This window comes from Ovis aries, chromosome 2 (genome assembly GCF_016772045.2).
Source record: "Ovis aries strain OAR_USU_Benz2616 breed Rambouillet chromosome 2, ARS-UI_Ramb_v3.0, whole genome shotgun sequence".
NCBI classification, from domain to species: Eukaryota; Metazoa; Chordata; class Mammalia; order Artiodactyla; family Bovidae; genus Ovis; species Ovis aries.
The window spans coordinates 147581325-147605047 of record NC_056055.1 but is presented as its reverse complement, the minus strand read 5'-3'; the positions used below and the strand labels follow the sequence as shown (position 1 = coordinate 147605047).

Here is a 23723-nt window from a genome sequence, read left to right as displayed (position 1 = left end):
AGAATATTATATCATTGATATACTCCCACATATACATTAAAAGTAATTTTTTAAAAGTTTCATTAATACCTACCATATACAGAGAAATTTACTACACTTTAAGGGATGACAGTGTGACTAAATAAAATACATTTTGTGGTTTCAAGAGACTTATAATATTAAACTTGTAAATAAATAACATAATTTAGACAGTTTTATAAGAGAGAGGTAAATACAGCATTGCAAAAATTTTGAGGGAAAAGTGATTAAATGCAAATGAGAGGATCATTTGTTGCTCAGAGAAGGAGAAATATCAGTCAAGCTTGGCTAAAAGATTACTAGGCTATTGAGGGTAGAGAAAGTAGGAGGTCCGAGGGTCTAGGACAGAAGAGGGTGTGCGTATGTACCATAGGACTAGTCACTGAGCACTTACTGAGCACTGTTCTAAGCACTTTCAAATGTTCCTTTATTTAATTCTTGTACTAACCCAAAGTGGTGTTATTATCCCTACTCCACAGAAGAAGAATCTGAGGCACAATGAGGATGGTAGAATGTGGAACCCCCATGGCCCCATAACTAGTAAATGAGGGCGAGGATCTGAACTCAATTTGCCTGGCCAGAAGAACTGAGTTTGTACCTCTTATCTCACGGGATACTAATTCTACAGAGGAAGAAAAATGCTAGTAATTGAGGAGGCAAGGATAGTAACCTAGTGTGACTAGAAGAGAGAATTGGAGGATAACTACGGTGGGAGACATCTGAGAAGGCAAGTTGGGTCCAAATCAGGTGCTCCGAGTTTGAACTCTGTTCCTTGGTCAGTGAAGAGCTGGCAGAGGCTTTTGAGGAGGAAGATGATGGTGGATACATACCATGGTGGTATTACTCAAAATGGTATATGATTCTCCTGTTTCAATATTATAAAATACTACATTATTATCTGTAGATTGATGAAGATATTCTTGTCCTTTAAACAAGAAGGAAAACAAAACTTGAAATGATCTCCCTCGAAAGAAACACATTTATAACAAAGAACACCTCTCTTATTTTATAGACAATTTTTTTCCTCTCTGTCCAGTATACATTGCTTTGTCAAATTTAAAATAAGTTAAAAAAAAACCCAATAAGTTGATGGTGGAAGAGAGGAAAGGATGCTTTCCTCTACTTTATACAAAAATGCGGTATTTGCCAGTAGAAGCTTTATTTTATCAGTTCAGGGTGATTAGGAATAAACTTGGATTTTCTCTGCATTATAAAGAGAATAAACTAGTTAAAATGGCATGTTTCTTTTGCAAATATATATATATATATACACACATTCCATTTAGGCTGTTTTTGCTTAGTTTAAAGCCTATTTATATGCATGTTATTTTCTAAAACAAAAATATTCAACATTTAGTGGCATTTTGGATATAAATTATAATGTATGCAATTTAGTTTCTTTTACCATTTGTTTGATTAGATTCACTTAACAACACACTATTTTGAAAAACTATATGCAAATATCAATTTTATGGCCCTTAAAGGATTTGTCTTCAGGGTAGGATTTCTTCATTTCTTGGATTATCTAAGAATTTAACAATGGAATTAACAATGGAATTTCCCTTTGTAAAATTCTCATGACCTCTTTTAAATAGGTGGTTATTTCCCATTCTGAAAAGCTATATAGCCTATGCTCAGCTTATTCTAACAATGCATTCTCAGATTTTACTGTTCTACTAAAACTACTACTGGCATCATTATTAGTGAGCAAATCCTGTCTAAGTAGTTCTGTCAAAAATGCTTTGGTGGCCACTTGACTTATCGAAATAATTGCTCTTTTAATCCATTTCAACTAAGGTGGCTTTTGTTACAATAGAGATGTGCTGGCACTAAAAACACTAAAATCACACATTTAAAAAAATATAAAAAATAATTCACTTACCTGAAATCCAATTTGGAAAAAATGTTTTGTAAGAAAATGTCCCATTTAAAATATCCTTCAGTGTAAGTGCTCGTGTTGCACTGTCTTCAGAGTTGTGAACTTTGGGGCAGGAGGAAACATATCATTACTTAAAAGAAGATTAATAACTCAGATATCTCTCAGATATTATATGCAGAAAAGATCGGCCATTGCTAAACCCTTGTTTTTTGTGTGTTTGCTCAGATGCTCAGTCATGACCTACTCTTTGTGACCCTATGTACTGTAGCCCACTAGGTTTCTCTGTCCAAGGGATTCTCCTGACAAGAGAGAACCCGCTGTAGTAGGTTGCCATTTCTTCCTTCAGGGGATCTTCCTGACCCAGGGATTGAACCCACATCTCTTGTCTCCGGCACTGGCAGGCAGATTCTTTACCACCAGCACCATTAACTCCTGTCCTAATGACTATGAGTATTATTTCCTTTCTTATAGAGAGGCTAACGAGGCTTAGAGAAGTAGTTTGATTGCCCGAAAGGAACATGTTGTAGGAAAAACTTGAGAAGTGTGAAGGAGACTATGCTGAGCAGCAGGGATATTATTCTTCAGGTAGTGAAGAACTTTCAGAGATTTTTAATAAGGAAGGTGAGATGAGGCTCCAACAGCTCTAGGTCTTACAAAACTGAGATTGCAGACCATGCATGCTTAGTTGCTTCAGTCATGTCTGACTCTGGAGACAACATGGACTGTAGCACACCAGGCTTCTCTGTCATGGGGTTCTCAAAGCAAGAATACTGGGCAGGGTTGCATTTCCTCCTCCAGGGGATCTTCCCAATGCAGGGATTGCCTCCACATCTCTGGCAGCTCCTGCATTGCAGGTGGATTTTTTACCACTGAGCCACAGGGGAAGCCCATGCACAGTTGACTAAAAACTCAGTCTTTAAAGCAGTTCTTTGTAGTTCCTCACACATGCTTGACTTAGATTTCTATTGCCTTATAAATGATGTATTTAAGCATCCCAATTGGTCAGGTGACATCAGCCAGAATCCTTACCTTCAGACATCTCAAGAGAGACATTAATGAATGCAGATAATTTCTTATCCTGGCTCGGGATTTTTGTAAAGACAAAGTGGACCAGAAGAAAAGAAAACCACATCATCTATACAATAACCTTGGAAACTCCAAGAGTAGAGGTTTTCCATGTAAGAACTAACTTAAAGTAGTTCGCAAACCATAAGCAAAACTCAGGTGTATTTGAACCCTCCAAGACAATTATATGTTTCAAATGTGATTTCCATTCGCAGACCAAATTCATTGTCAGTCAGTCAGTCAGTTCAGTCGCTCAGTCGTGTCTGACTCTGCAACCCCATGAATCGCAGCTCGCCAGGCCTCCCTGTCCATCACCATCTCCCAGAGTTCACTCAGACTCACGTCCATCGAATCAGTGATGCCATCCAGCCATCTCATCCTCTGTCGTCCCCTTCTCCTCCTGCCCCCAATCCCTCCCAGCATCAGAGTCTTTTCCAATGAGTAGAGTCTCTTCCAATGAGTCACCTCTTCGTATGAGGTGGCCAAAGTACTGGAGTTTCAGCTTTAGCATCAATCCTTCCAAAGAACATCCAGGACTCATCTCCTTTAGAATGGACTGGTTGGATCTCCTTGCAGTCCAAGGGACTCTCAAGAGTCTTCTCCAACACCACAGTTCAAAAGCATCAATTCTTCAGTACTCAGCCTTCTTCACAGTCCAACTCTCACATCCATATATGACCACTGGAAAAACCATAGCCTTGACTAGACGGACCTTAGTCGGCAAAGTAATGTCTCTGCTTTTGAATATGCTATCTAGTTGGTCATAACTTTTCTTCCAAGGAGTAAGCGTCTTTTAATTTCATGGCTGCAGTCACCATCTGCAGTGATTTTGGAGCCCAAAAAGATAAAGTCTGATACTGTTTCCACTGTTTTCCCATCTATTTCCCATGAAGTGGTAGGACCAGATGCCATGATCTTCGTTTTCTGAACATTGAGCTTTAAGCCAACTTTTTCACTCTTCTCTTTCACTTTCATCAAGAGGCTTTTTAGTTCATCTTCACTTTCTGCCGTAAGGGTGGTGTCATCTGCATATCTTAGGTTATTGATATTTCTCCCGTCAATCTTGGTTCCAGCTTGTGCTTCTTCCAGCCCAGCGTTTCTCATGATGTACTCTGTCATTGTAGAGCTTGGCAACAGTTTGCTACACCAGAAACTGTGGTGACCAACTTCCAATCCTTCTTCACATCCATATTCCTGTTCTCCATTTCTCCTACCTTACCCCTTCTCCAGACCATCACTTATAGAATCAAAATGGAGGAAAGTGTCCTATACTCTGAATAGGATATACAAATCTGGTATTTGCTCATGTAAAAATAAAGCTGTGAAATATGAGCTTTAACTTTATCTTCCTGCTAAACTCTTCCACAACTTTCCAAGACTCTTAAGATAAAGAACAAAAGCATTAGTCTGGACGATAGGCCCTAGCTGATCTGGGATGATCTATCTCTCCGGCCCTTTCTTGCCCTTTTCTCACTACCTCTAGATTCCAAACATGCTGGACTTTCTGTTCCTCAAATATTTACTTCTTTCTCTAGAGCCGTTGCACTTCTTTTCACCCTCTCCCTTCTCCATATAATTTATTTTTAGCCCTTTGTGCTTAATATAAGAGCCACTTCCTCTAGCAAGCCCTTCCTGACCCCCTGGTTTAGGTCTGGTTCCCTTGTTATACAGTACCATAGGTCAGGTTCCCCTTTCAAAGAACGTTTGTCTTGGTTTGTTATCTTGTATGCATTTGAGTGATTATTTTATTCACATTTTGTTACCTCCCACTGTATTCTCAAAAGAGTCATGTAAGGCCAGGGACCATGTCTAGTTTTGTTTACCACCATATCCCTAGGGTCTAGAACATAGTAAGCATTTAATAAATACTTGTTGAATGAATGAATACATGAAATGAAGGATTGATGGGTGGATGGATGACATTTGTGCACTCTTCTTGACAGAATGTTTCTACTACCAATTTCCTATACTGGGTAAGACAATCTCTGACATCACAGTTGCTCACCTATAATGTAAAGGACTGGACTAGAAAATGTTGATAATACCTTCCAGGTCTACCACTTTAAATTTTGGAATTTGAGAAAAAACATGCTCTATTAACTATACAATCACATAAGTGAACTGCCATATGATAAGGTCCAAGGGACCAACTGGATAATAGCATTTTCGGAGGTTTTAACTGATTCACACTGAAGCAAGTATGCTTCAACTTTTTATTAGGACCATGAGTTATCTTAATTTACTAAACATTATCCTGGTAGCTAGAAGAACATGAGTGACTGATGAACCCCTTTGCAACCAGACACTAAATACTTAATGAATGAAATTAGATTATTCTAATAATCACATTTGTACAGGTACTTTGCATCCTAAGTAAAGTTCTACATGCTATACAATTATTTCTAATGAAAGTACTTCTAATTAATTAAATGATCTTGTATAAAATTCATACCACTGATTTGGTAATTCCCATTCAATGAATAAAATACCATTTTACTACAATAGCATTAGTATAATTGCTAAATATTTTAATTTGATTTTATTTAACTTTCAAGAGCAAATTGCAATCTGTTTCTAAATAGTCAAGGGAAAATTCTAGTACTATTTACAGTGGAAATTATTTTCTTCTGAGATGTATTTAATTTGTGTCTTCACAATACTGAACTTACAGATGAAAAAAACTTACCTTAGTGAATCCCTGTATTATGAATACCAAGAAAACTTAGGTAATTACTTTTTTAAAACTTTTTTAGTTACTAATTCAATAAATTAATATAATCTTGGTGACATCTTTTTTTTCTAGCATGAATAATGCTTTGATTATGGCTAATGACATATATTTTCTTATTTAAGTGTCCTTGAATATAATTTCCCTTACTTGCAATTATGTTTAATTGAGAAGTTCTTAGCTATAATTAGTCTTCATTTTTGTAGAAGGTTAAATTAAGTGAGCTAATTCAAGTGAAACATTTAACTCTATGCTTGGCAGTCAACAAATGTTAGCTTTTGTTATTGTCATAGCTCATCATATTCTTGAAATAAATATTTTTGAACTGTGTTTCCCAAACTAATTTGGCCACTGAGATTTTTAAAAATATCTACTAAAATCACAGCAAGGAGGGCATGACAATCCACTCCAGTATTCTTGCCTGGAGAATCTCATGGACAGAGGAGACCAGTGGGACCATATTGTCCATGCGGTCGCAAAAAATCGAACGCAACTGAGTAACTAAGCACAAACACACCAAATCACAATATAGTGTTGCGGTCCTTTAATGGACCAGAGCCTGGTGGTGGGGAGTCAACGATAAGAAGCCAAAAGAGAGAAAGAGGCTAGTATTCCCTGGGTTAGGCAGAGAACCAATAAAGCCCTAGGACAGGGCTTGCACCACTCACGGAGGCACAGGGCATCCTCCAGAAGAGGTCTTGAAAGCCTGGGCAGGAAAGTGAGTTTGGCAGGTTTCTATGCTCCAGAGAATTAGCCAGAGGGAGAGAGAGAAAGAATGACATGGGGACCCAAGTCTCTAGTGGAACAAGCGTATTTTATTAGCAGAAATGCAGGCTTATATATTTAGTAAAATGATTACTCAGTCATTACAAAGGATGAAATCCCATCAATTGTAACAAAATGGATAGTCTAATACATACAAGGTCACTGACACTGAAAAGAGTCATTGAAGGGAGCCACTGAGAGGAATCCAGGCAGGTACCCTTTCCCATGATCTCAGTCCTGAGAACTGTGTGCAGCTCCACTTGTTCCCAGAATAGGAACTGATAAGGAACAGAGAATCCTTGAGAAATGGCACACAAAGGAAAAAAAGTGAAACATATTGGATTCCTTAAAGTTGAATGTCCCATGACAATATAGGAAATGCAGTTTCATATTAAACAATTAGTATATAAAGGTTAATTTTTATTCTAAAGTAATGGAATTCATCAGTTATACTTGGAACATCTTGGTCATCCTAGGGCTATAACTGAAATAGTCCAATCATGATCGTAAGTACAGTTAGTACTAATATCACACATATGGATAAATAAATTTATTAAAAAACAAGAATTTCAAATTATTTTAAAATTCCTACTCATTTTCCTTTGTTTAACATTAACAATCACATTGATTCTTATCAGATTTCTCAAGAAGATTTCAAGGATTAGTTATTTACTCTTTGAAACCTCTAATTTAGATTATCCAAGAAAGTTATGTGAGAGTAAGTGTATATGTCATATTACTTCTCAGCCGGTCATTTATTTTAAATGGGTGCATAGTAGCTATGCAACTGTGGTGTTGGAGAAGACTCTTCAGAGTCCCAAGGAGATCCAATCAGTCATTCCTAAAGGAAATCAGTCCTGAATATTCATAGGAAGGACTGATGCTAAAGCTGAAACTCCAATACTCTGGCCACCTGATTCGAAGAACTGACTCATTGGAAAAGAATCTGATGCTGGGAAAGGTTGAAGGCTGGAGGAGAAGGGGATAACAGAGAATGAGATGGTTGGATGGCATCACTGACTCGATGGACATGAGTTTGAGTAAGCTCCAGGAGTAGTTGGTGATGGACAGGGAAGCCTGGCATGCTGCAGTCCATGGAGTCAAAAAGAGTCAGACACGACTGAGTGACTGAACTGAACTGATAGTAGCTATAAATGCTAATGATCTAGAGAACTTAACATATGTCATATTGACTCAATATCTATGAAACAATTTAAATATGCATTAACTATACTGCCAATTATCATAATGATAATAGCCCCACCAGCACCCAGGAAGAGATAAGATGTTATACTGAACGCATCAAGAGGAGCCAGCTGTGTTTATCTGGAAATAGGGTTTGTGGCACAGCTTTGGGATAGGTGATTACTCCTAACTTTGCATGGAGTGTAACCAGAGAGCAAAAGGTGTCAGCCTGTCCTGGAGTCAGGCTGATTCTACTGAATCAGATGGGGGAAAATTTACATCAGGCATTCTTTTCTTCCTGCTTAAAATGACCACACGTTCATAATAGAATAGAGTAATATACCTGCTCTAAGATGATGGATTGGGTCACATAGTAAGTTATAAAACATGTACTTAGAATTTCCAATCTAATCTCTGGTTCTTTGTACCAGCTAGGACTGTGCTTGGCATATAGTGGAAGAAAAATAAATATTTGTTCAATGAAAAAATAAATCAACTGTACAGATTTTATTTTAGGTGTTTTTTTTTTTTTTTTTTTTTTTTTACTAATCCTCCTCCAAAGATACACCTGCCCTTACTATTTACCATCCTGTCCATGTTGTAAATTTCATATATAAACTCTTCTACCTGGACATCATTTTAAAATATATCAAAATTTTGTCCTTGGAGTTAGCTGGAGCACTTGTTTGAAAAACAGATTCCTAGTTTTTATCTCAAATCTACTGATTCAGAATTTGGGAGAAAACCCTGATTTTCATTTTTGTTCAGGCCCCACTGGTAAGTCTTCTTCAAAGAATCCAAATTTAGTGATTTCACTGAATCTACTTGGTTCAGTGTTCTCCTGTGCCTATCAGTTGAATTTCTCACTGCCTATGAACTCCTGGTAGGTGGCTAGATCTGGCCTGCATAGCAATTTACATCTCACAGACAGACTCCCCACAGCTAATGCTGATCGTGGCTTTCAAGGAATGTTCAGAGTCTCTTAATGTTTCTGTCTCTATTCAGTCCTCTTGCTCATTGCCAGATGGATTCTTCTTTAGGTATATTCCTTCTGCTGACTTTTAAGGAATAGAGAAAGGGCAAGGGGACTGATCTTGCCATAGCTTATATTTAAACAAGATAACAGGGAAACCAATGATAGGGGAAGGAGCCATTGTTTTCTAGTGTTTTGAATGTGTGTGTGTGTGTGTGTGTGTGTGTTTGTATGTGTAAATCAGTATAAAATGCATCACTATGGCATCAATCACACTAAACAAGTTCTAGTCACCTAAAAAATTGAATGCGTGGATTTTCATTACTTTTTCTAAATAATGTTTTAATACTGGATTATAATCTGTTAATTATTTTGAAAGTTTAGTTTTGCCATCTGAAATTTTTAAACTCAAAGTAGTTGAACAGAAGTAGAAATGAATTCTGAGAGCATATCTTTCTCCCACTGGTAACTGACACTCGCTTAACACTTAATTCCTGATAGCGCCCTTAGAGTCAATTTGGCTCATCTTTACAGTTACTCATACACTGCTTAAACACTCTAATTAACAATAATTATTTGCATTTTCAACTTATTAAAACAAAGATGGGAATTATTTCAATTACAAATCCAAGAAATTACAATTCACAGAAATAATTCACAAGTAATGATTCACTATTCTCCTAATTCTTTCTGAAAATTTTGTATTTATTCTTTATTAGGATTCTATTTCTGTCATTTAATTTTCTAGTCTTGAAAAACTGGCAATAACTGTCAGAGCAGAGACATCAGATGTCAGTTCTAATATTCATCACAAACTAAATGAGAAAACATGGTTTATTAAGCGGGCTCATGAATGGCTGGTGGGTCTTTTTGTTCTCACTTTCATACTGATTTTGAAACTGATGCTTATGAGGCCATCTCAGCGGAGTGACATGGACTTCCAGGCACACTGCATCTGTCTCTCTGCTTGCTCTACAATGATACTGTCCTCAATAGGCAATATGTCCAGCCATCTCATCAGGTCATGTTTATTTCTGGAGTGAGCACCATAGGAGTAAATGCTAGAAATAAAAGGGTGGGGAACAAACTATTTAAAACTAATATTATATTTGGGCAAAGGCTGACAACTTTGAAGAAATGGCACTGTGGTAGCTTTAGACCAGTAACAAGAAGGGTTATACTAAGTTCTGTGTATGGGGCACTCTACATGTATAGTCCCATGAAACACTCACAGCAAGTCTCTGATATATAAGTACTATTATCAACACCATTTTGAAGATTAGAAAATGGAAATTAAGAGAGTTAAAATAACTTGCTAATATATAACAGAGCTGGGGTTTAAATCCAGCTCCACCTGATTTTAGAGACTGGGTGCTTTACCATTACCTTTTGATTTAAAGTTAATGCTCACTGTAATAAAACAACAACAAAACAAAACAAACACAAAAATCGAACAGCACACAAGGGGAGGTAGGATAATTATACCTCAAAATGAACATTAAGAGAAAATGAGATGATTTGATCTTTGTCAAATATTAGCAAAGAGATGGCTATAAAGCTTTTAATGTCTCACTGAAGAATGTAGTAGCTCTTGGTTTTGAAAGAATATTTCAAGGTTCTCTCTGTAGATAACACTAAACAACATAAGTTATTCAAAGGAATTGTCAGGTTTTTAAAAGTTTATTTTGTGTATTATGTCATTGTTGTGCTATGTTAAATGGGCACCCCGCCCCCAATCTCTAGAGCAGAAAGGGGCTTCCCAAGTGGCTCAGTGGTAAAGAATTCACCTACCAACGCAGGAGATATAAGAGATGCGGGTCCAATCCCTGGGTCAGGAACATCCCCAGGAGAATGGCATGGCAACCCACTCTAGAATTCTTGCGTAGAGAATCCCACGGTCAGAGGAACCTGGCAGGCCACAGTCCACAGGGGCACAGAGCTGGACACAACTGAAGTGGCTGAGAACATATGCATGCACTGTGTTCTTATGCTTTGTGTTGACCATACCCTGTGATCTTTACTACTTTCCGTGCCTGCTAAATCACCTCAGTCATGGGAGACTCTTTGCAATGCTATGGACTGTAGCTCACCAGGCTCCTCTCTCTGTGGGATTCTCTGGGCATAAGTACTGGAGTGGGTTGCCATGCCATCCTAAAGGGGATCATCCCAACCCAGGAATCGAATCTTCGTCTCTTAAGTCTCCTCCATTGGCAGGTGAGTTCTTTATCACTAGCGCCATGTGGTGTTAAATGACAAATGTTTTGGTGACCCTGAAGATGAAAGTAAACCTGGTCTATATTTGAAGGCCCACTCAGTCTCCTTTGCCAGCTCATCTTCCTCTAATTTCTGTTTTAAATTGTGATGTAATTTTTATTGAATTTACTTGGATTTCTTCTTTGAATCCTAGATGATATTTCCACTTGTGTATTTCACAAGCACTTCAAAATCAGTATGTCTACAGCTCAGAAAAACAGGAATTCCATCCTGCTGCTCCAGATTTCTCCAAGTCAGTGGCACTGTCATCCACTTCATTGTTCAATTTAAATACCTGTAAGTTATCTTTGCCTTCCCTCTTTGCTTACCACCTTTGTCTAGCATCCAGGTCTGACAATTCTATGTCCAAAATCTCTCTCTACCCTCTCTATTTCTACTACAACCTCCAAGGCTAAGCTATGTCTCACTAGGTAGGCTGTAATGGATATCTGTTTGCTACACCTGCAATTTCATTTCTAGTATTTCTTTGCGGGTGGTTTTTTTTTTTTTTTTTTTGGTTTTTATTGTTTGTTTGTTTGTTTTGGCCACATCTCTTGGCACCCAAGATCTTAATTCCCTGGGATCAAACCCGGGCCCCCTGCAGTGAAAGTCCACATTCTTAACCAATGGATCACCAAGGAAATCCCTTCATTGTGAATTTGATTTATATTTTTCAAATGACTAATGATGTTGAGTCTCTTTTCATAAGCTTATTGGTTACTTTCATATCTTCTTTCCAGTAGTTATGTATGGATGTGAGAGTAGGACCGTAAGGAAGGTTGAGCACTGAAGAACTGATGATTTTGAACTGTGATGCTAGAGAAGACTCTTGAGAGTCCCTTGGACAGCAAGGAGATCAAACCAGTCAATTGTAAAGGAAATCAGCTCTGAATATTCATGGGGAGGACTGATGCTGAATCTGAAGCTCCAATACTTTGGCCACCTGATGGGAAGAGCCAACTCATTGGAGAAGACCCTGATGCTGGAAAAGAAAGAGGGCAGGAGAAGAAGAGGGTGACAGAATGAGATAGTTGGATGGTTCACTGACTCAATGAACATGAGTTTGAACAAACCCCAGGAGATAGGGAGCCTGGCATGCTGAATCCATGGGGTCACAAAGAGACACGGCTTAGTGACTCAGCAACAAGCACAATATCTTCTTTAGGGGATATGTCTGTCCTTTGGCTTCCCGGATGCTGTGGGCTTCCCTAATAACTCAGTGGGTAAAGAATCTGCCTGCAGTGCAGGCAGATTCATTCTTCCATTTCAAGATAGTTAAGAATACACAGAAGAACTGTACAAAAAAAGATCTTCACAACCAAGATAATCATGATGATGTGATCACTAATCTAGAGCCAAACATCTTGGAATCTGAAGTCAAGTGGGCCTTAGAAAGCATCACTACGAACAAAGCTAGTGGAGGTGATGGAATTCCAGTTGAGCTGTTTCAAATCCTGAAAGATGATGCTTTAAAAGTGCTGCACTCAATATGCCAGCAAATTTGGAAAACTCAGCAGTGGCCACAGGACTGGAAAAGGTCAGTTTTCATTCCAATTCCAAAGAAAGGCAATGCCAAAGAATGCTCAAACTACTGCACAATTGCACTCATCTTACATGCTAGTAAAGTAATGCTCAAAATTCTCCAAGCCAAGCTTCAGCAATACGTGAACCATGAGCTCCCTGATGTTCAAGCTGGATTTAGAAAAGGCAGACGAACCAGAGATCAAATTGCCAACATCCACTGGATCATCAAAAAAGCAAGAGAGTTCCAGAAAAACATCTATTTCTGCTTTATTGACTATGCCAAAGCCTTTGACTGTGTGGATCACAATAAACTGTGGAAAATTATGAAAGAGATTGGAATACCAGACCACCTGACCTGCCTCTTGAGAAACCTATATGCAGGTCAGGAAGCAAACGTTAGAACTGGACATGGAACAACAGACTGGTTCCAAACAGGAAAAGGAGTACGTCAAGGCTGTATATTGTCACCCTGCTTATTTAACTTCTGTGCAGAGTACATCATGAGAAATGCTGGACTGGAAGAAACACAAGCTGGAATCAAGATTGCCGGGAGAAATATCAATAACCTCAGATATGCAGATGACACCACCCTTATGGCAGAAAACGAAAAGGAGCTAAAAAGCCTCTTGATGAAAGTGAAAGAGGAGAGTGAAAAAGTTGTCTTAAAGCTCAACATTCAGAAAACGAAGATCATGGCATCCGGTGCCATCACTTCATGGGAAATAGTAGAAACAGTGTCAGACTTTATTTTGGGGGGCTCCAAAATCACTGCAGATGGTGACTGCAGCCATGAAATTAAAAGACACTTACTCCTTGGAAGAAAAGTTATGACCAACCTAGACAGCATATTCAAAAGCAGAGACATTACTTTGCCAACTAAGGTCTGTCTAGTCAAGGCTATGGTTTTTCCTGTGGTCATGTATGGATGTGAGAGTTGGACTGTGAAGAAGGCTGAGCGCCGAAGAATTCATGCTTTTGAACTGTGGTGTTGGAGAAGACTCTTGAGAGTCCCTTGGACTGCAAGGAGATCCAACCAGTCCATTCTAAAGGAGATCAACCCTGGGATTTCTTTGGAAGGAATGATGCTAAAGCTGAAGCTCCAGTACTTTGGCCACCTCATTCGAAGAGTTGACTCATTGGAAAAGACTCTGACGCTGGGAGGGATTGGGGGCAGGAGGAGAAGGGGACGACAGAGGATGAGATGGCTGGATGGCATCACTGACTCGATGGACATGAGTCTGAGTGAACTCCGGGAGATGGTGATGGACAGGGAGGCCTGGCGTGCTGCGATTCATGGGGTCGCAAAGAGTCAGACACGACTGAGTGACTGAACTGAACTGATTCTGGATCCGTTGTATTTCCATATGAATTTTGGAATCACCTTATAAATTTCTGCAGAAAGTATTATCTGTCATTTGGATAGGGGTCATATTTAGTTTGCAGACATATTAGAGAATATTGCCATCTTTAAAATGCTGTTTTGTGATCTATAAATATAGGATTTATTTTCATTTATTTATATCTTTTTGTATTGTTTATTGCTAATGTATAGGAAATGATTTATATATATTAATCTTGTGTTTTGCAAATTTACTCAACTTGCTTGTTAGTTCCATTATTTTTTAGTGAATTCCTTAGGATTTTCCATAAACAAGATCATGTCATCTATAAACAGAGATAGTTTTACTTCTTCCTTCCCAATCTGGATAATTTTCTTTCTTTCTTTATCTAATTGCCCTGGATACAACTGCCAAAAAGTGAAAGTGAACGTCTCTCAGTCATGTCCGACTCTTTGCGACCCCATGGACTGTACAGTCCACGGAATTCTCCAGGCCAGAGTACTGGAATAGATAGCCTTTTCCTTCTCCAGGGGATCTTCCCAACCCAGGGATCAAAACCAGGTCTCCCACATTGCAAGTGGATTCTTTACCACCTGAGCCACAAGGGAAGCCTATACAACTGTCAATAAGACATTTAATAGAAACAAGAACTAACATGCTATCTTATTCTTGATCTTGGGGAAGAGCACTGACTTTCACCAGTGTGATATTAACTCTGATTTTTTTTTGTGTGTGTGGATGCCCTTTATTAGATAGGGGAACTTCCTCCTATTTCCAGTCTGCTGAGTGTTTCCATAATGAAAGGGGGATGTATTTTGTTAAATCCTTTTTCTGTATCTATTGAGATCACCATATGTTTTTTTTTTTCTCTTTTTCTATTAATATAACACATTATAGTAATTGATTTTTGGATGTTAAACCTTATACTCTTGGGGTAAATCTCACTTGATCTTGGTGAATAATCCTTTTTATATATTACTGGATTTGGCTTGCTAGTAGTATGATGAGGATCTTTCCATTTATATTCATAATAAATATTGTTCTGTAACTACTATTGGTCTGTAACTTCTTTACTTGTAATGTAAAGAAGTATGATTTTGGTATCACAGCATCTAGCCTTAAAGATGAATTGATAAGTGTTCTATTTTTTATTTTGAAAGAGTTTATGAAGGGTTGATAATAATTCTTCTTAAAATGTTCTCTAGAGTTTACCAGAAAAGTCAACTGGGCTTGGGGTTTTCTTTGTGGGAAGTTTTAAAATCATTAAAACAATTTTCTCAGTTGTTATAATTCTATTCAGGTTTTATGTTTACTCTTGAGTAAATTGTGGTAGTTTTTATCTTTATAGAAATTTGTTCTCTTCATCTAAGTTGTCTGATTTTTTTTTTTTTTTTGACATACAGTCTTTCTAACCTGTTCCTTTAAGGAGTACTATCGCATCAGTTTTTCTACCAAGAATAAAAATCATAATCTATTGGAGAAAATTTTAATTTAGATATGAAGCAACTCTATTTGTTTATTATTCACAGGGATAAAGGTTAATAAGGATTGTAAGCTATTCCATTTTTACTACATAATTTTTGTTAATTCACAAGGATACTGAAATTAAAAGTAAGTTCTTTGCTTTACATAAAATAAGCAATAAGTAAATAAAAGACTCATTAATATTGATTATCCCATGGAGATATTATTTTAATTTACCCTAGCAAGTTCCTAGATTTTAAGGCTGTTTGATTGTCTCTTGTTGTTAAAAAATCTTTAGCCTTGATTCCGTATTCCCCGTTAGAGCTTTAGAACCTGTTTTTTTCAAGGTGTATATATGACTATAAATTCTTGTGTAAGTTGTAACACAATTCACTTTGGAAATCAGAGACAGGTAAACTCCTCTGCAATACGGGAATCATGCAAAAACTTGGATTGTTTTCAAATTATTTAGAATTTGGCAAAACTGAAAAATAATTTGCCAAGATTCATCCTCTGTGATTTTAAAATCCAAGAGCAAAGTAGAGAAATATAATCTGCAAGGCTGATATATTTATACTCAACTCAAAAACTCTTTTAGGTCCATGAACTTTCTAAATCTTTTCCTTAGCCCTTTAGACTTCCCCATATTTCTTCCAAAAGAACAGTGAATAAATAAGCTTAAAACTCTTAAGATGTTTGAGGGAGTCTGTTTCACAGTTCTGAATGTTGATACTGGGAAAATTTTAAGCCTTAAAAACAAATTCACATCTCCTTTGATGATAATTTGGTCTCATATATATCTTACTTTACAAAGAATGATTGTTGAGATTATAGTACTAGTAATAGTTACACTAATAGTAATAATAACAATGGATTTCTGCTGAAAATATAGGCATTCTAAATGATACTTGTCTTTATAAAATATTGATCCACATTCTGTCTAAATCATCTGTGAATTCAGATTATCTTCTGAAATAATTATATAAGGTTATTACTTACCTAAGTAAGCAATCACTATACAGTTTATAAATGTGTATTATACTCGTAAGTCTATATGTATATACCTATTTTCCTGTGTTCATTGGTTACATGATTTTGGCCGCACAGGTTGAACCTCCCAAATACTTGCCTACATCAGAGACTTTGTATCTGCATTTCCCTCTGCAGTGAGGATCTAGCCTCCAGTTTGCATCCTTCCTGCCCTTTAGGTCTTGGCTGAAATATCGTCTCAGAGAAGCCTTCCCTAGCCACTTTTGTTATGAACTGAATTTTGTCCCCTCAAAATACATAAACTGAAGCTCCAATCCTCAGTGGAACTGTAGGAAATGAGTGCTTTAACAAAGTAATTACGATTACACAGGAACACACAGCGGAGCCCTAATCTGGTGAAGCTACTGGTGTCCTTACTGAAAGAGGAAGAGATACCAGGAGTGCACATGCACACAGAAAAAGTCATGTGAGGACAAAGCAATAAGGCATCCACCTACAAGCCAAAGAGAGAGGCCTCCAGAAAAACTAAACCCAGTCACCCCTTGATCTGAGACTTCCAGTCTCCATAACTGTGAGAACAGAAACTTCTGTTATTTAAGCCACCCAGGCTTTATTTTGATTTTTTTTATTATCACCCAGGTGATATTTTGTTATGGCAGCCCTGGATGTCTAACACAGCCCCACTCCAGTTGTCTTCTGTAGCACTTTTACAAATTTGAAATATTCTATTAATTCATTTATTTACTTGTTTATTGTCAGATTGTCCTTTTGTAAGGCCAGAGAATTGTCATTCATGCCTTATACCTGTGCCTGGTATCCGGAAGGTACTCAATAAATAACTGTTGAACAAATAACCAAAGTATCCAAAAGTCACAGTGGACTAGGCATTGTGGATAATGGATAACTATGGGATGCTAATCTCTGTTTTTGTTTTTGTTTTATATTCAGTAGATGGTTATTTTTAATCACAAGAGGAACACCATAACTTCTTTGGCTCACGAGTTAAAAATCCGAGTGTTTATAAGAGTCAATTTGATGTTGTAAGTGAATATGTTATTTTATGCAAATAAAACTGAAAGTTTTTCTCCATTTTCTATTTTATATTGGGGTATGTAGCAAACTGGAGAATGCATTGCCAACCTAAAGACAACAGCTGCTTCTGGGTCCAATGTTGTCAGATCTAATATTTAAAAAGAAGTAAAAAAATCTACATTTTTATGTGAAATCTTATGATTTAAAAAAATTGACAACTAATGCAAGTTTGTATAAAATACTGCAGGCCAAAACCAACAATAAAAAAATAATAAAAGGAAAAGTATGCAGAGGTCGATGAGAGGCCTTCAAGGAGATCTGAACCTACGCTAGCTAAAGGTGGCGCTCCTTTTACTGCAGGCACTGGAAGCCCTGCCCAGAAGAACCCGACTTCTCCACACTTCATAATCTCTCTTTCATTTCTGCCTCACTCAGCCTTATTCTCTACTCCCACCCACCTCAGCTTCCTTTTCCTTTCTTCTTCATTTCTTCTCTCCTGCTTCTGCCTTAGAGCTGCCAATATCCTTCCCTTGCAACCAAAATTCCTGAAAAAATTCATTTTTGATCCAAAGAGGTGGAAGATAGGAACACGGATGCTACTCAGGGATAACTACTCCCTACTCTAAGACTTAAGAAGAGCACCGTTGAGAGAAAAAAAAAAAATACATCACACAGAGGGAGCTGTCATCTTTGTGTACTAGGATGGAGAACACAATGAAATGCTTGCTACCATTTATTAAGCTGCCACAAAATGTTAGCAATTGTTTAAAAAAAGTTAATGTTTATTGAGTGTTTGCTCATGTAGTGAACTCTATCAGTTCAGTTTGAAATCAAGAAAAGTGCAGATAGCTCCCATAAGACCTTTCACAAAGGTTCAGGAATTCAGAAACTGTAAATCATGAAGCAAGGCCATATAGAATTTACTTGAGAAATTCTGGAGCCTCTGTTACTTTCCAGTTCTAGTTTTTGCTTGTCTGGCTTTTATTTTGTCACTTCTGCATATCTCTTAAACCAAAAAGTCTTGTGTTTGTCCTCAGGGTTGGCGAAAAAGAGGGAAAGATGAGAAGCTTAGTTTCTACTCTTGGTGTGGTTGTATCTTCACATAGGATGAGGAATGATGCTTGGGAAGAAGAACCTCAAGAGAAAAAATAGAGACAGGAGAAAAGAAAGGGAATCGGTTGGAGGGGAGTAGGCCAATTAGGACAGCTTTGGTCTAAGGTGTGGGAACTCACGTGTGTTTCCCATTGGGTAAAAATAAAAAATGAGAAAATTAGGAAGTCCCAAAATAGTTATCTGTTATTTTTATTATTATGTGAGTGAGCTAAATGGATCTTTCTCATTTTACCACCCCATTGCCCTATTTGTTCCTAAAATCCTGCCTAATTCCCCCAAAGCTCTTTTAATTTCCAGACTGATGTTCCTGGGACCTACCCTCTCCTTGGAAAAGCCCTTCCTCTTCTTATTTCACTTAGACCTGGTGATTTAAGTGACCCAGTGGTCTAAGTGAATGCCTGATCCCATATTGGTGGTAATGACTGAGCATCCATACTGCGTTCTTAATCATGCTTTCAGATGAAAGTCTAAATGCAGTGCCCTTATTTCCCCAACTAGCACAATGATGGGCAGAGGTGAAACTCAATTAACTGAGTGGGACTAGCTAGTGGGACTTCATTTGTCAATATATAACAATGATGAAGCTGAAGCTCCAACACTTTGGCCACCGGATGCAAAGAGCTGACTCATTGGAAAAGACCCTGATGCTGGGAAAGATTGAAGGCAGGAGAAGGGGATGACAGTGGATGACATAGTTGGATGGCATCACTGACTCGATGGACATGAGTTTGAGCAAGCTCCAGAAGATGGTGAAGGACAGGGAAACCTGGCGTGCTGCAGTCCATGGGATCGCAAGGAGCCAGACATGACTGAACAGCAACTAAACAACAACAAACACATGAAGGAGTGTTTTGTAAGTGGGTCTTTAAGTTTCTCAAAATGTTCTTACTTTTATATACTATAACTGTCATATATTTCTTATGGAAATAATGACTCAAATTCCAAAGTGCAAATGCAACTCACCCTTGCCTCTAGACATGGAGGCAGGTTCACCATAAAATCCACATACTTTTCCTTGACTGTTTTTTTTTAGACCACCCTGAGCAGCATGCAGGATCTTAGTTCCCCTAAAATCCACACACTTGTGTTCCCCACACATTTGTTTCTGATGGAGCAAAATATCCATTTCAAGTATTGGGGAGTTTCCTTTAAAAATTAGGTGTTATTTTTGCATGTATTAGCATCCAAGGAATCAATAGGATAGGACCTAATCCACTACCTGACCACTGCTGTTTTGAGAAAAATACGGCCCCAAAATGAGGTGAGACACTGGTCTGAAAACAATTTTAACTTGACAAAGTACAAAAAATACAGACTCACACAATCTCTTTCAATCAACAGCCTCAGAATAATCTTGTGCTAGCAGAGAGGAATGAGTATTGAAGATCTACACTGAAGACATATTGCCTTTATCTTATTGGTTAACTTCCTTATTTTGTAATTCTGTGCAAATCTCATGAGCATTTTTAATTTTTCAAAGTATTTTCCTATATTTCATTTTTAAAGCGATAAATAATTCAGAACTCATACTTTCTTCAGCTAAAGGCTTGTCACTGTTCTTCCATTATTGTCAGTTAGCTTTTAACCAGAGGTATTTCCCACTTCAGCTATCATAAGCTATCACAAGCTATCATAAGCTTTTAATGTTGGGGCAAACATTTTCCCTTTCCCTAGACTCCAAAGCTAGACATGTTATTATTGTACATTTTTCCTGTTTTAGATCATAAGCTTCTTTACATAGTTTCATAAAAACCTATGTCCCTGATATCACAGAAAGGTTTATAAACAAAGTCTTAATTTAAATCCAAACTAGCCCCAGCATCAGTCTCCTGCATTTTAGCAAAGTGAGATCAATGTTATCTAAGCCTGTTTAAAAAGGGTCAATTTAAAAACTAAACATAATGCTTGCTTAATAATATTTAGTCTTCTAATTGGATTTTCTTGGCTTTTGCATCTAGAACAACAATTTCAGTTTTTCTATGCAGCTATTCCTGAGATCTCTATTCTTGACTGCCTCCCTAAATTTTTGGAAAGACTCATAATAAAAATTTCCATAGATTCTGTTTTAACTTTTCCATTCTTACTCATCTTTACTTTCCATGAGGCAATCCAATAATGAAAAGCAATGTTAGTTAAAAATACTGTCTCTAAAGGCCTGTCAAAGCTTGGAATTTAGCATGTATTTTGGAGAGACGTCGGGGTGTTACAGAAGAGTGCTCGGGTTTTTCTATTGCAGAAGTAATACTGGAAATCTCTTGCTACCTATGCCTTCAATTCCTCAGTGATTCTGGTTGCTCAACAACATACCTGGGAGCTTACATGTCTTCTTAGAAATAGCAGAGTTACTTTGGAAAATAAGCACTTAGGAAATGTTCAATCTCTTGTCACCATGCTAGTGCTTTTTCCAAACTGTTCTAGGCAGACAGAGCAAAATAGAGAAAATTCTTACCTCTTGAAGGACGTAAGACAATACACATCACCAATAAAGCAAGCACAGCAGAGGTGGCAACTCCAAATACAATTTTTAACCATGTCTACATAAAATAAAGAAAATTAGACATATAAATGGTTTCTGCTAAATAGTAGAAATGGCAAGATTTTGTTTACTCCTAAATCTGCTTTCTCCCTCCCCGTAAAGCTTTTGATTGTCTTCCACTGATCTGGCTATAATTGCTGGAATTCTTCCAGCTCTGCAAGGAGAAATGTTTCCACAGTATATTTAGAACAACTTCCCAATCCTAACCCACTCCAGGAAGTACATACTTATGTACAAATCCTCACCTTCTAAACAATAGAAAACTCTGATTGTGCTCAATTCAGCCAGCCCCCATCCTTTAGCAGTATCTGAGGCTGCATATACTAACCTTCATTTTTCCAGATGTTTTTGAAAGTTAGCTAATTCTGACTTCAGAGCGTGGGTCACCAGATCTGTGAAAACCGTTGAAAGAAGCAGGTCTGTCTTCGTAGTTGGAAGCCGAAGCTAGGGCAAGTTTCTTTTTTTTTTCTTTCCACGGACTTTCGAAAACCGTGCCAAATTTCAAAAGATTTCTGTAAAATTAGAAACAGATTTTGGGGGCGTTCTTGGCCTTGAAATGAACTGTGAGTGGCCCAAGGGAGATTTTATAGCCTTCTTATCCTTGTAAATTCTACACCAACATCTGCTTACGCTGACATACAGAGGTTTTTTAAAATATTTTTTTAACAAGTTTAGGTTTATGTTTCATTTTCTTCTAGAAATCACTTATGAGTCATATTGGAAAGTCATGGGGTTTTGGATAACCTTTTTTATGTGCAACCAAAAGAAGAATTTAAAATATAACTTTAAGGTGTGTATAATACACATGTATCTAACTTTTAGCAGAGGAAGAAGATTAAAGCCACATAAGATTTTGTAAGACAGACTCCATGTTACTGCAATTTTTCTTTCTCTGGGAGATTATGAGGTACTGCAGACAGAAATGTTTTTCTTTCAGCACAATTTCTTTGTCCATATAGCACCATATGCACTTTCAGTAAATACAGAAGTTTAAAAATTCAACTGTCTAAACCCACGACTGCTTTACTTTAAAGAATTAAAATGCCATCTGGTGAAATTTAGTATGGGTTAGGTGTGTATGCACAGGCCAGAAAGATGGAAAGATCAGTAAGAATAATTTACCAGCAGACCTTTGAAAGAATGAACATGGCTTTGCAAAAGTGATATTTTTGCTTCCCTCTCAGAATATATTCTGAGAGAGAACAGTTAGTAATTATAAAGCCTTTAAAATAAATAAAAAGCATGTGAAAAAAGAAGTAAGTCTTACATACAATTTCATTTTGGCTAAATTTGCATAAATCCCAAGCAATCAGTCAACCTGACATCATCTGACATCGGTCTGAATTAAAACACACACACATCCACGTGCACACACACATACAAGTTTATTAGCGTATGTTGGCTGGTTCAATGTAACTCTTTTGGATAGATTCTGTTGTTCCTCATAAATACAGTTGTTAACCTACTGTGTGTATTTTTCCCACTCATGGGTCTCAACCTGACTAAAACAAACTTCATGGTGAGTGTTTCTGAAATCTTTTGCTGTTTGCTTTAGTCAACTGGTCTGACTACCATGGAAGGTTTTCTCCAGTAAAGTGCAGGACAGTGGCTTGTGAACTTCCTTTCAGACATTCTCCAGACATCCCTCCCTGAATTCCAGCCTTATGAAAATTCTGTTGAGGAAAATGAGTCATGAAGCACTTACTGGCAGCGAGATGTAGCCACCCCAGGTTGGAGAGGCGCCCCTCCCTCCTTTGCAGTTGATGGGGCCAGCTCTTTGCAAACTGGAGCAATCATTGAGATAAACATCCAAGTTGTGCTATGTACATGTAGGCATCTCCATGTGCTTGTGAAATCCTCAAATCCAAGATAAAAGCCACCAGCCAGGTTCCAAATGAACTGCTGCTACCATGTGGGTCCTCTCACATGTATTGCCTTCTTTGGAAAGTTCACACAGCGCATTCTCAGAAGTTCTGTTCCAGCTGCCAAGGCTCCAAAGTCTCCAAGTGCTTTTTAGTGAGTTATTTCCACGACTTTACATCCTGAAGAGAAACTGACTGTAGTAAATGATCAGGGCATAATTAAAATGGTTACTCTTGGCTTTAGCAATTAAAAATGCACTGACATGTGACTTGCCTGGGTACCACTTAGGACTGCAGTCAAGTGTGGGTCTCTATAAAAAACTCATTTGACAGAATCTAAGAAGAAATCTGAGTGCTTTAAGAAGAAAAAGTTTTGATTGAAACTTTTAGTGAGAAGGGAAAATATGAGGCTAAAACATGTTTCTTTAATTTTGTTTGTTTTTTCCTTGGGCGGTTGGGTAATTCAAATTTTGGAAGATTCTGACTTGTTTGAAAGGTTTCAAGAAAAATGAGACTGACTACAGAAATAAAAGTGAGTTAGGGATACACTGCTTATAACAGAACTACACATATCCATCCCTTTGAGATAATGTGTAAGTGTTCTAATTTTCATCCAAACAAGTACTCCCACAAAAATAACTTACATTCTTTTAATATTATAGCATCTTTACTGACTTTTTCTCCTTTTAGATTCAAAATGCAAATGTTTATGCTAACATTTTTTAAACATTAAGGAAACTCAATATATCCTTATTTTATATAGTTAGTTAACATCCAGTTAACATTTCTTGGGGAAAATAATTATGAATAAGCCAGGGGGTGGAAATAATTATGAATAAGCTATGTTCTGTGTCTTCAGGAAACTTACATTCTTCTACAAGCCTGGCAACTGTGTGTGTGTGTGTGCATGTGTGTGTGTGCGTGTGTGTGTGTGTGTGTATGCTTAGTCATGTCTGACTCTTTATGACCCCCTGGACTATATAGCCCATCAGGCTC

General features: G+C 37.6%; 1 protein-coding gene across 1 annotated transcript in view; it reads right to left on the bottom strand.

The window, feature by feature from the left end:
• The window catches only part of FAP (fibroblast activation protein alpha), an 80732-nt gene extending 59421 nt beyond the window's left edge, over positions 1 to 21311 (bottom strand). The window contains exons 1-4 of the mRNA XM_004004657.5: positions 21194 to 21311; positions 20779 to 20863; positions 1901 to 1999; positions 849 to 943 (exon numbers count right to left, since the gene is read on the bottom strand). Coding sequence (XP_004004706.3) covers positions 849 to 943; positions 1901 to 1999; positions 20779 to 20863; positions 21194 to 21199 — 285 coding nt within the window. The 5' untranslated portion in view covers positions 21200 to 21311. The remainder of the gene's footprint in view (positions 1 to 848; positions 944 to 1900; positions 2000 to 20778; positions 20864 to 21193) is intronic.
• Between the last annotated feature and the right edge of the window lie 2412 nt (positions 21312 to 23723).